Source organism: Oncorhynchus keta, chromosome 12 (genome assembly GCF_023373465.1).
Source record: "Oncorhynchus keta strain PuntledgeMale-10-30-2019 chromosome 12, Oket_V2, whole genome shotgun sequence".
NCBI lineage: Eukaryota > Metazoa > Chordata > Actinopteri > Salmoniformes > Salmonidae > Oncorhynchus > Oncorhynchus keta.
In genome coordinates this window covers 16148666-16162301 of record NC_068432.1, presented here as the reverse complement: position 1 = coordinate 16162301, position 13636 = coordinate 16148666, and the positions used below count along the sequence as shown (strand labels likewise).

Here is a 13636-nt window from a genome sequence, read left to right as displayed (position 1 = left end):
ATACAGGTGTAATGCTTTCTCCAGGTGGTAAAATAAATCATACGCCTTTACAACCATTCATCTTTTTATTAAAAATATTGATAGAGTATTTTCAATATACATACAAGTTGAAGAAACTTAAAACATAGTGGTCTATGTTTGAGCATAAATACATACATTAGCACAGCAGCCATCAGTGTGTCTTCTTACATTATCAGTTAGAACTAATCGATTACTAGTATTTATTAGATGTTCCGTGATGTTCAATGTTATCATTTTGTGTTCCTGTTTTGGAAATTCTATCCCTGTGTTACATAATGCATATACATTACACTATCACAAAAGGCCAGTCTTGAATATTGTTTTATATTTTTCCATCTTTAAAACAGCAAAAGCATTTGCCATTGAATACCACTACACATACAAGCATGTCACAAACTATGTTATTTTGAGTCTGAGCTAGTCTCCCACACAGCAAAAATTGTCTGTGCGCATACATTTCTTACATCAAATCAAATAACATTTTATTGGTCGCATACACATGTTTATCAGATGTTATTGCAGGTGTAGGGAAATGCTTGTGTTCCTAGCTCCAACAGTGTCTCTCTGCTCCAGTGTACTGGCAATAACTATTCTCCAGTGATATAGAAGTTGAGGATAGGCTTAGAAGGAAAACCAAATGCTTCATTTAAGCTGTTCTATTCAACTCCAGCCATTAATATGAACCAGTCCTCAGATTTAAAGTGACACAAACCTCCACTTCATATGTAATGGGTAGTCTTGTGTGCCACGCTTTGTTTCTTGGATGTGCTACAAGTATCTTACAAGTATCTTGTTCATAACCTAGCAGAACACCATACACAAACATGTCTGAATAGAGCAATCAAGACTAAGGGTAAAAATTGGACAGTATAGTTTTGCCAAAGTAAATGCTTTCAAAGAAGTCCAGATTGACTCAAGGGTAGTTTGATCAGTGACATACCCAAAATCACTTTGTAATTGTTTTTTTGCCTTGTATCTTTTATGTCTCGTATGAAACACAAGTGCCTCATCTTAGACTCATTTGATGTGACACCTTTTGGGTCTATATCCATGAATATATTGGTCATCAGTTTGGGATGTTGACAAGTTGAAACCTTTGGTTTTGTATCCAGTCCGTCACATACGATTCAACGAATAGCCTCAAGTACAATCGAAAGAAAAATAGTAAATATCTTATTTACAATTTCCTTGTGGAGAGCAACCAAAAATCATTACAACTCAATGGTGGAACCATAGTGGTTATATATCTTAGTCGATAAATTCAAATGTAATTGACAAAATGTGTCAAATTGTATTTTATACTATAAGCTATTCCTATGCGGTAAAATAGTAATGTTTTAAGCGCTGTGTTTAAAGAGCGTCGGCATGAAGTTTTATACAAGGTACATGAAAAGGTAACGGTTACCTAGGATTTAGAAAATGTTGCAGAAAAAGTCATTCTAGTATGCCCAGTCTTTTTTCTTCTTTCTTAATTGCATGTGGCTAGACAGGTATTCAGCAGTAGTCCACCATATTTGAGAATAAAAATAATAATATATGCTAATTTGGTTTGAAGCACAGGGCGGCAGGTAGCCTAGCGCTTAGAGCGTTCGAATACCCCAGCCAACAAGGTGAAAATCTGTCAATGTGCCATTGAGCAAGGCACATTACCCTAATTTGCTCCAGGGGTGCCGTACTACTATTGCTGACCCTGTAAAACACATTTCACTGCACCTATCCGTTTATGTGACAATTAAACATATCATTATTTTATTTGGTCCTAATCTACAGTTGTCATATCGATAAAATCTGCACGAAATGCATAAAGTAAAACATCAGTGGGATCCACACATTGACTGTTCTTGCTGTAATACACAGGCAACACACACACAGACTGTTCTTGCTGTAATACACAGGCAACACACACACATTGACCAGTGGGTATCATGAAATCTTGTCCCCGTTTTTAAAGTGATGTCATAGAATGGCCTTCATAGGACGTGGTAGATCGAGTAAATACAATCTCGAAAAAAGTTGCATTGGAAAACTTTGTAAAAAATACATTGATTGATAGTACAATAATAATTTAAAAAAAGATACTGCACAAATGTATGAAATCCAGATCTATGCATCCTTCGCATACAAACTGAGTATAAAAAGTGTAAAAAAAAAAAAAGTACTTCCATATACTTAATTAAATAAAACTGCCTTATGTAGCAACACAGTCCATCTCTTTTAAGGTCTTACTAATGAGCTCACTGCATTTTGACCAGGTCAAATGCCCCAGCTTCTCGAAGGCCAATTCAAGCTTTAATGCTCGAGTTAGACATATCTTAGTGGCAGTTGAATATTTTCCTTTTGAAAATCTATGTGAGTAAGTACAGCGTTGAAGGGTAAAGGTACAATGCACCATAGCAGACTGGTGTTACACCAGCGAACCAGCCTGGTTCTGAGCTGGCACCATGATGGGCACACCTCCCATGCGGGAGATGTTGGACGCAGTCACAATGGTGGGCAGAGGTGGTGGGCGTGGGGAAGCAGGTGCTGCCTGGGGCTGGGTATAGGACTGTGGGTGCTTGGTTCTTGGCATGGGGCTACCGTTGGCACTGGATGCTGCAGAATTAGCCGGTTGACCTCGGGGCAGGGGTGTAGCCACGTTGTAGCCGTAGTCCGGCACGGCGTGGCCTTTGCTGGAGGATCCATGGCGTGGTCCAGCACGGTAGCCAGAGACGCTGCCTGTGGCTGTGATGATTGAGGCTGTGTCAGAGGGAGGGCGTTGGGGATAATGCTGGAGGTGGTGGTTGTGGTGGTGCTGGTGGTGGGACGAGGGCTCCCTCTGGTGGGGCCTGTTGGCAGTGGTGGTGATGGAGGAGAGTGTGCCGTTCTTGGAGACCACGTCCGATCCTGAGCCGGCGCTCTTGGCCCACGAGATGCGCTTGGGCGCCTGAGCGTCCTCCCTGGGGATGAAGAGGGGAAAAAGAGAGGAGGGAAAGAGAGAGGGAGTGACGGAGAAGGGGTGAGAGACTGACTGACATGCATTTGGGCACATGAACACATGCAACACAGCAATATTGTGAAAGGGAGTCTAACTTGATGTCGTTGGCCCGGTCCTCTTCATAGTCTCTCTTTCGCCTCAGAAGGTAGATGAGGAAGAGGATGATGAATATGAAGACCAACACAGAGCCCACCGTGGCTCCAGCAATCATCCCTGCGTTAGTTGCTGGGGAAACACACACACATTTGCACTACAGATCTGTGGAATAGTACCTTCACTCTCCAGGGTAAATAACAAGAGCCTTTGTGGTTGAAACGATAATTAAAAACTACAGTAGCATCATGTTTTTGTACATTAGTTCTGTTTTTACATGAACTCCACTCAGCTTTCTTCCCCCAAAAGTGCAAGAACAGCAGCCTGTGACTGTTCAGTGATTTTAAAGGACTAGGCAGAGAGTTGACTTCTTTGTGGAAGCATAAAGACACAAAGAACAAGAACATACATACAAAAAAGGCTATTAAACCTCATTAAATTTCAATGACTTTATTTAACAGAACAGCATCCCTGCATGATGGCCTTTTCCACCAAATTGATGTAGCCTTAAAAAAAAGAAGCTTTATTGCATCTAATTTAGAGTCAACCAGACCACTTATTTAGGAAATAAACTTTAGTGGGTCCTAGATGAGAGAGAGATGAGTTGGCTACCTAAGTGCAGGAATTTCAACAACAAAACTTATATATTTATTTTTTTAAATACACGTGAAACATGCATTACACCCTTTTTAGAGGAATGCACATTTAAGTGAAGGGCAGTGCATCATAATTACTTGCTCTGGATATCTGCATGCTCTGGTTTTCTAAGCCATTTCACGTACCAGGAGTCAACAATATTAGGAAGCACATTTCTCTACATTCTGACTGGTCCATATAGTGTATAGTGAGTCATGTGGGTACTTCAGTACGTACAGGTAATGACCTCCAGGTTGATGTAGCAGCTGTCATTGCCAGCTGTGTTGCTGGCCGTACAAACGTACTTCCCCGACATGCTGCTGCTCAAGTTGCTCAGCTTCAGCGTGCCCGTTTTTTCATCTGTAACGTGCACACACACACACACACACAAAAATATAAACTTATACAGTGTCCATATTAGGACAGCATTGTCAGTCCTGCTGTGACTGTGGCTTTCCTTATATGGACACCGTGCATTGGTCATATGAAATTCCTCATCATTAAATCACTACTAACCAGAAAATAAAAATGGACCAAACAATGTGGGATACCTATGTAATTATTGCATACCATAAAGGAGAGGAGATAATTGATCTAACAACGGGAACACTGACTATGAGTTTGGAATAGAGGTTCAAACGAGTGCATTTGAGCAGAGTCAAATGAGGATTCAACCTCATCTGTGCTTTAATCTAGTTCCAAACAGATTAGCCGCTAAATCTCCAAGTCAAAACAGAACAGAACAATGACACAGGCATACCAAAATAAACTCAGATGTTTATTTACCATCCTTTTGATTGCCTGTGCCATTTTACATTAAGTGTCCTTAAATCCACATAGATAAATGGTAGCCACATGCGCATGTAGTGTATTACTAAGTACAGATTGAAATAACTCACAATTGTTATAACTGGATGTGGTTACATTGTCATTACCTAGCACCTGTAAATTTGGGACACATCATGTAAAGTGAGACCTGATTGTCTCAATTCACATTTCACTTTCCAAAACCCTTTGCCACTGGCAAAGTTAAACCCTCTGCTTTGGCATTAAATCAAAGTTTATTTGTCACGTGCGCCCAATACAACAGGTGTATGTATACCTTACAGTGAAATGCTTACTTACAGGTTCTAACCAATAGTACAAAAAAGGTGTTAGGTGAACAATATGTAAGTAAAGAAATAAAACAGTAAAAAGGCAGACTATATACAGTAGTGAGGCTACATACAGACACCGGTTAGTCAGGCTGATTGAGGTATTATATATATATGTAGATATGGTTAAAGTGACTATGCATATATGATGCACAGAGTAGCAGTATATATATATATTAAAAAAAAGAGGGGTTGGTGGGTGGGACACAATGCAGATAGCCCAGTTAGCCAATGTGTGGGAGCACTGGTTGGTCGGCCCAATTGAGGTAGTATGTACATGAATGTATAGTTAAAGTGACTATGCATATATGATAAACAGAGAGTAGCAGCAGCGTAAAAAGAAGGTTGGGGGGGCACACAATGCAAACAGTAGCCATTTGATTACCTGTTCAGGAGTCTTATGGCTTGGGGGTAACTGTTGCGAAGCATTTTTGTCCTAGACTTGGCACTCCGGTACCGTTTGCCATGCGGTAGTAGAGAGAACAGTCTGTGACTGGGGTCTTTGACAATTTTTAGGGCCTTCCTCTGACGACGCTTGGTGAAGAAGTCCAGGCAGGTTAACCCCAGTGATTTACTGGGCTGTACGCACTAACCTCTGTAGTACCTTGCGGTCGGAGGCCGAGCAATTGCCGTACCAGGCTAGTGCTGCAACTTGTCGATGTTGCAGCTGTAGAACCTTTTGAGGATCTCAGGACCCATGCCAAATCTTTTTAGTTTCCTGAGGGGGAATAGGATTTGTCGTGCCCTCTTCACGACTGTCTTGGTGTGTTTGAATCATTCTAGTTTGTTGTTGATGTGGACACCAATGAACTTGAAGCTCTCAACCTGCTCCACTACAGCCCCGTCGATGAGAATGGGGGCGTGCTCGGTCCTCAATTTCCTGTAGTCCACAATCATCTCAGTCTTGGTTACGTTGAGGGATATGTTGTTATTCTGGCACCACCTGGCCAGGTTGACCTTCTCCCTACAGGCTGTCTCGTTGTTGTCGGTGATCAGGCCTACCACTGTTGTGTCATCTGAAAAAAACTTGGTGTTGGAGTCGTGCCTGGCCATGCAGTCGTGGGTGAACAGGGAGTACAGGAGGGGACTGAGCATGCACCCCTGTGTAGCTCCAGTGTTGAGGATCAGCGTGGCAGATGTGTTGCTACCTACCCTCAACACCTGTGGGCGGCCCGTCAGGAAGTCCAGGATCCAGTTGCAGAGAGAGGTATTTAGTCCCAAGATCCTTAGCTTAGTGATGAGCTGAGGGTACTATGGGTGTTGAACGCTGAGCTGTAGTCAATGAACAGCATTATCACATAAGTGTTCCTTTTGTCCGGGTGGGAAAGGGCAGTGTGGAGTGCAATAGAGATTGCATCATCTGTGGATCTGTTTGGGCGGTATGCAAATTGGAGTGGGTCTAGTGTTTCTGGGATAATGGTGTTGATGTGAGCCATTACCAACCTTTCAAAGCAGTTCATTGCTACGGACGTGAGTGCTACGGTCTGTAGTCATTTAGGCATGTTGCCTTTGTGTTCTTGGGCACAGGGACTATGGTGGTCTGCTTGAAACATGTTATTACAGATTCAATTAGGGACATGTTGAAAATGTCAGTGGAGAAACCTGCCAGTTGGTCAGCACATGCCCGGAGCACACGTCCTGGTAATCGGTCTGGCCCCGCATCCTTGTGTATGTTGATCTGTTTAAAGGTCTTACTCACGTCGGCTATGGAGAACGTGATCACAGTTGTCCGGAACAGCCGATACTCTCATGCATGCCTCAGTGTTACTTGCCTCGTAACGAGCATAGAAGTGATTTAGCTCGTCTGGTAGGCTCGTGTCACTGGGCAGCTCGTGGCTGTGCTTCCCTTTTTAGTCTGTTATAGTTTGCAAGCTCTGCCACATAAGACAAGCGTTGGAGCCGGCGTAGTACGATTCAATCTTAGCCCTGTATTGACGCTTTGCCTGTTTGATGGTTCGTCGCAGGGCATAGCAGGATTTCTTGTAATCTTCTGGGTTAGAGTATCGCAACTTGAAAGCGGCAGCTCTACCCTTAGCTCAGTGCGAATGTTGCCTGTAATCCATGGCTCCTGGTTGGGGTATGTACGTACAGTCACTGTGGGGACGATGTCCTCGATGCACTCATTGATAAAGCCAGTGACTGATGTGGTGTAGTCCTCAATGCCATCGGAGGAATCCTGGAACATGTTCCAGTCTGTGATAACAAAATATTCCTGTAGTTTAACATCGACTTCATCTGACTACTTCTTTGTAGACCAAGTCACTGGTGCTTCCTGCTTTAATTTTTGCTTCTAAGCAGGAATCAGGAGGATAGAGTTGTGGTCGGATGAACCAAATCGAGGATGAGGGAGAGCTTTGTACGTGTTTCTGTGTGTGGAGTACAGGTGATCTAGAATTTATTTCACTCTGGTTGCACATTTAACATGTTGATAGAAATTTGGTAGAACTGATTTAAGTTTCCCTGCATTAAAGTCTCCGGCCACTAGGAGCGCCGCCCCTGGGTGAGTGGTTTCCCGTTAGCTTATTTCCTTATACAGTCGTGGCCAAAAGTTGATAAAATCACAAATATTAATTTCCAGAAAGTTTGCTGCTTCAGTGTCTTTAGATATTTTTGTCAGATGTTGCTATGAAATACTGAAGTATAATTACAAGTGTCAAAGGGTTTTATTGACAATTACATGAAGTTGATGCAAAGAGTCAATATTTGCAGTGTTAACCCTTCTTTTTCAAGACCTCTGCAATCCGCCCTGGCATGCTGTCAATTAACTTCTGGGCCACATCCTGACTGATGGCAGCCCATTCTTGCATAATCAATGCTTGGAGTTTGTCAGAATTTGTGGGTTTTTGTTTGTCCACCCGCCTCTTGAGGATTGACCACAAGTTTTCAATGGGATTAAATTCTGGGGAGTTTCCTGTCCATGGACCCAAAATGTCAATGTTTTGTTCCCCGAGCCACTTAGTTATCACTTTTGCCTTATGGCAAGGTGCTCCATCATGCTGGAAAAGGCATTGTTTCGTCACCAAACTGTTCCTGGATGGTAGGGAGAAGTTGCTCTCGGAGGATGTGTTGGTACCATTATTTATGGCTGTGTTCTTAATAAAAATTGTGAGTGAGTGAGCCCAATCCCTTGGCTGAGAAGCAACCACACACATGAATGGTCTCAGGATGCCCCCAACAATCGGAAAGGGGATTCATCAGAGAAAATGACTTTACCCAATTCCTCAGCAGTCCAATCCCTGTACCTTTTGCAGAATATCAGTCTGTCCCTGATGTTTTATCAGTCTGTCCCTGGAGAGAAGTGGCTTCTTTGCTGTTCTTCTTGACACCAGGCCAACCTCCAAAAGTCTTTGCCTCATCATGTCAGTGATTCTCTCGTTAACACAGGTGTTAGCTGGTCCTTTTGTGGCAGGGCTGAAATGCAGTGGAAATGTTTTTTTGGGGTGATTCAGTTAATTTGCATGCAATTCATCTGATCACTCTTCATAACTTTCTGGAGTGTATGCAAATTGCCATCATCCAAACTGATGCAGCAGACTGTGAAAATTAATATTTGTGTCATTCTCAAAACTTTTGGCCACGACTGTACAGCTGACTGAGTGTGGTCTTAGTTTCCAGCATCTGTCTGTGGTGGTAAATCAACAGCCACAAAAAGTATGGCTGAAAATGCTCTAGGCAAGTTGTGTGGCCTGCAATTTATCACAATATTCTCTACTTCATGTGAGCAAAATCTAGAGAGTTCCTTAGATTTTATGCACCAGCTGTTGTTTACAAATATGCACAGACCGCCCCCCATCGTCTTACCGGAGTGTGCTGTTCCATCTTGCCGGTGCACTGTAAATCCATCTACCTGAATATCCATGTAGTCATTCAGCCACGATTCCGTGAAACATAGGATATTACAGTTTTTGATGTCCCATTGGTAGGATATTTGGGATCGTACCTTGTCTAATTTATTGTCCAATGATTGCACGTTTGTGAGTAGTATTGATGGTAATGGCAGCTTTCCCAATCGCCTTCTCCGGGTCCTGATCAGGCATCTGGCTCTTTGTCCTCGTCCTTGTAGAAATAAATCTTAGTCTAATCCGAGGTGAGTAATCGCTGTCCTGATATCCAGAAGCCCTTTTTTTACCATAAGATACGGTTGCAGAAACATTATGTACAAAATAAGTTGCGAAAAAAAAACACATAATAGCACAATCGGTTGGGTGCCCGTAAAACTGCTGCCATTTCATCCAGCGCCATTTTGTTTTTACATTTGCTTATTGTATATACAGTACCTTTCTAATCCACAGCAACTCACATTAGGTGCTTACAATAACTTGGCTGAACTACATACTATTACAGTACTCTCAAAGTTATAATTCTCATCAAATTGTAGAAATAGAGCACGCTCTAGTTGAAATATAGGACAACTACAATAAATACACTATTTCATAGTAACCCCCCAAATATTCTTAGGATGTTGGTTAATAAAGCTAGAGCACCACGTTCCAGATGTCAGGCAGTAGGCAGTTACTTACTGAGCATGGGCGAGAAGAAGACCTCAGACGGGTGGCTGGTCTTCTTCCACTTATACATTGGGATGGGCTTTCCTGACTTGGACTTGCAGCTCAGTGTGACGTTACCCTTCAGAACTGGCTTCCCTGACAGAGAACACTCTGGGACAGCAGGAGGGACTGAGACATAGGAGAGAGGTTAAATAGATAGTTAATTGACCATTTGTGATGAGATGCTGAGTTACAGTATTTGAATAATAGATTAAATAATGTTTAGGATTTAGGGTAGTGGCAAACTGACAAAGTTTTGTATTAAGATACATGAAGGAACATGTGTGTGCGCATGTACTATATGTGGGTATAACTGCAAGTACAGCACATCTGTAAGTGTGCGTGCACCTGTGTGCACCCCTTCCCCTTTTCCACATTTGTTACATTACAGCCTAATTCTAAAATTGAAGTTTTTAATTTCCTCACCAATCTACACACACACACACACACACACACAGCATCGCAAAGCAAAGCCACCCAGAAATGTATATACCAGTAAATATACATACGGGTCAAAATTTGGACACACCTACTCATTCCAACTACTCATTTTCTTTATGCTTTACTATTGTCTACATTGTAGAATAATAGTGAAGACATCAAAACTAATGAAATAACACATATGGAATCATGTAGTAACCAATCATGTTGGTAATATATTTTATATTTGAGATACTTAAGTAGCCACCCTCTGTCTTGATGACATCTTTGCACACTCTTGGCATTCTCTCAACCAGCTTCATTAGGTAGTCATCTGGAATGCATTTCAATTAGCAGGTGTGCTTTGTTAAAAGTTGATTTGCAGAATTTCTTTCCTTCTTAATGCGTTTGAGCCAATCAGTTGTGTTGTGACAAGGAAGGGTGTATACAGAAGATAGACCTATTTGGTAAAAGACCAAGTCGATATTATGGCAAGAACAGCTCAAATAAGCAAAGAGAAATGACAGTCCATCATTACTTTAAGACATGAAGGTCAGTCGATCAGGAAAATGTCAAGAATTTTGAAAGTTTCTTCAAGTGCAGATGCAAAAAAACATCAAGTGCTATGATGAAACTGTCTGTCATGAGGAACGCCACAGGAAAGGAAGACCCAGAGTTAACTCTGCTGCAGAGGATAAGTTCATTAGAGTTAACAGCCTCAGAAATTGCAGCCCAAATAAATGTTTACCAGTGTACAAGTAACAGACACATCTCAACATCAACTGTTCAGAGAAGACCATGTGAATCAGGCCTTCATGGTTGAATCGTTGCAAAGAAACCACTACTAAAAGGACACCAATAATAAGAAGAGACTTGCTTGGGCCAAGAAACACGAGCAATGGACATTAGACCGGTGGAAATCTCTCCTTCGGTCTGATGAGTCTAAATTTGAGATTTTTGTTTCCAACCGCCGTTTCTTTGTGAGACGCTAAGTATATTAACAGATATTCTCCTCGTGTGTGGTTCCCACTGTGAAACATGGGTAAGGAGGTGGGATGGTGCTTTGCTGGTAACACTGATTTATTTAGAATTCAAGGCCCACTTGGCTACCATAGCATTCTGCAGCAACACGCCATCCCATCTGGTTTGCGCTTAGTGGGACTATCATTTGTTTATCAACAGGACAATGACCCAAAACACACCCCCAGGCTGAGTAAGGGCTATTTGACCAAGGAGGAGAGTTATGGAGTGCTGCATCAGATGACCTGGCCTCCACAATCTCATAACTTCAAACCAATTGAGATGGTTTGGGATAAGATGGACCGCAGAGTGAAGGAAAAGCAGCCAAAAAGTGCTTAACATTTGTGAGAACTCCGTGACTGTTGGAAAAGCATAAGCTGGTTGAGAGAATGCAAAGTGTCTGCAAATATATTTTGGTTACTACATGATTCCAAATGTGTTATTTCATAGTTTTGATGTCTTCACTATTATTCTACATGTCTTCACTATTATTCTACAATCTACAATTAGTCAAAATAAAAGAAAAACCGTTGACTGAGTAGGTGTGTCCAAACTGTAATTATTCAGACACTGCTATGAAACTCAAAATCGAGCTCAGGTGCATCCTGTTTCCATTGATCATTCTTGAGATGTTTCTAAAACTTGGAGTCCACCTTTGGTAAATTCAATTGATTGGACATGATTTGGAAAGGCACACACCTGTCTATATAAAGGTCCCACAGTTGACAGTGCATGTCAAAGTAAAAACCACACCATGAGGTCAAAAGAATTGTCTGTAGAGCTCCGAGACAGGATTGTGTAGAGGCAACGATCTGGGGAAGGGTACCAATAAAATGTCTGCAGCATTGAATGTCCCCAAGAACAAAGTGCCCTCCATCATTCTTAAATGGAAGAAGCTTGTAACCACCAAGACTCATCCTACAGCTGGCCGCCCGGCCAAACTGAGCAATTGGGGGAGAAGGACCTTGGTCAGGGAGGTGACCAAGAACCCGGGGGTGACTGACAGAGCTCCAGAGTTCCTCTGTGGAGATGGGAGAACTTTCCAGAAGGACAACCATCTCTGCAGCACTCCACCAAATCAGGTCATTATGGTATAGTGGCCAGACGGAACACACTCCTCAGTAAAAGGTACGACAGCCTGGTTCGAGTTTGACAAAATACACTTAAAATACTCTGACTATGAGAAACAAGATTCTCTGGTCTGATGAAACCAAAATTGAAATCTTTGGCCTGAATTCCAAGCGTCACATCTGGAGGAAACCTGGCACCATCCCTACGGTGAAGCATGGTGGTGGATGCATCATCCTGAGTGGATGTTTTTCAGTGGCAGGGACTGGGAGACTAGTCAGGATAGAAAGAAAGATGAATGGAGCAAAGTACAGAGGGATCTTTGATGAAGTCCTGAGCACTCTGGAGCAGGTTCTCAGACTGACGTGACGGTTCACCTTCCAACAGGACAACAACCCTAAGCACACAGCCAAGACAATGCAGGAGTGACTTTGGGACAAGTCTCTGAATGTCCTTGAGTGGCCCAGCCCTTTGGCAGCGATTACAGCCACAAGTCTTCTTGGGTATGATGCTACAAGCTTGGTACAAATCTATTTGGGGAGTTTTTCGTATTCTTCTCTTACAGAACCTGATCTTACATCTTTGGAGGGACCTGAAAATAGCTGTGCAGCGACGCTCCCCATTCAACCTGACAGAGCTTGAGAGGATGTGCAGAGAAGCATGGGAGAAACTCCCCAAATACAGGTGTGCCAAGCTTGTAGTGTCATACTTAAGGCTGTAATCGCTGCTGTAAGGTGCTTCAACAAAGTACTGAGTAAAGGGTCTGAATACTTAGTGAAATATCACATTTACATATATAGCAAAAAAGTCCCCCAAAAATGTTTTTGCTATGTCATTATGGGGTATTGTGTGTAGATTGGTGTTTTTATCTAATCATTTTTAGAATAAGGCTGTAACGTAACAAAATACAGAAAACGTACAACGGTCTGAATACTTTCAGAATGCACTGTATGTACATGATTGCCTCATTCTACATATACAGCTCTTATAAAGAATACACAGATGGCATGCTGTATGACTACATGAACTACATAAGGGGTCTCCCTGTCCTTACCATTGACGTTGAGGCTAAGTTCTCCAGTCAGGCCCTGGGCCCCGGGGATGATGACCTGGCAGAGGTAGCGTCCTGAGTCCGACTCCTGCGTGTTGTTGATGTACAGGGACAGGTTGGCCGAGGGCATGGTGGCCGTGAAGCCCACACGCTCCCCGAACTGGGGGCTGCCAAAACTGATCGAGTCTGGGGTGTACGAGATGATCTGTGTGGGGTTGATGGTGGGGACAAGAGTCATGAAGATTGTTGCAAAGCTCCCTCGGAAATCTTGTCCTTTTAATTTTACACCATCTGCCATTACCAAGAAGTTCTCTTAGCTGATGTTATGTTCTTAATAGAGCCATGAAAAGTGCATTGAGTAGGAATATAATTAGAGTACTTTAAAATATGACAAAAATATTAGAAGATAACAAAACCACATTCTTTTAAATCATATAGACCTTTATGCAAACAAGTGAAACAGAATTATCCTTTGGAGCGAAAGCCTAACGGGCCAATTCAGAGTTGAGATAAGGGTTCTCTGGTTATGTCAGACTACCACCCCATGACTGGGCCTTTAGCCAAAGCAGCTTGCCATCTCAAGGCCAAGAACTGCAATCTCCCAATCAACTGCTGGTGAATGCTACTGTAGTGGACTTTTTGTGTTTGTTTG

At 42.4% G+C, this 13636-nt stretch overlaps 1 protein-coding gene across 1 annotated transcript in view; it reads right to left on the bottom strand.

The window, feature by feature from the left end:
* Positions 1 to 46: 46 nt before the first annotated feature.
* LOC118391038 (endothelial cell-selective adhesion molecule-like) overlaps positions 47 to 13636 on the bottom strand; it is a 77896-nt gene continuing 64306 nt past the window's right edge. Inside the window, exons 3-7 of the mRNA XM_035781978.2 lie at positions 12988 to 13189; positions 9399 to 9554; positions 3962 to 4084; positions 3091 to 3220; positions 47 to 2957 (exon numbers count right to left, since the gene is read on the bottom strand). Coding sequence (XP_035637871.1) covers positions 2426 to 2957; positions 3091 to 3220; positions 3962 to 4084; positions 9399 to 9554; positions 12988 to 13189 — 1143 coding nt within the window. The 3' untranslated portion in view covers positions 47 to 2425. The remainder of the gene's footprint in view (positions 2958 to 3090; positions 3221 to 3961; positions 4085 to 9398; positions 9555 to 12987; positions 13190 to 13636) is intronic.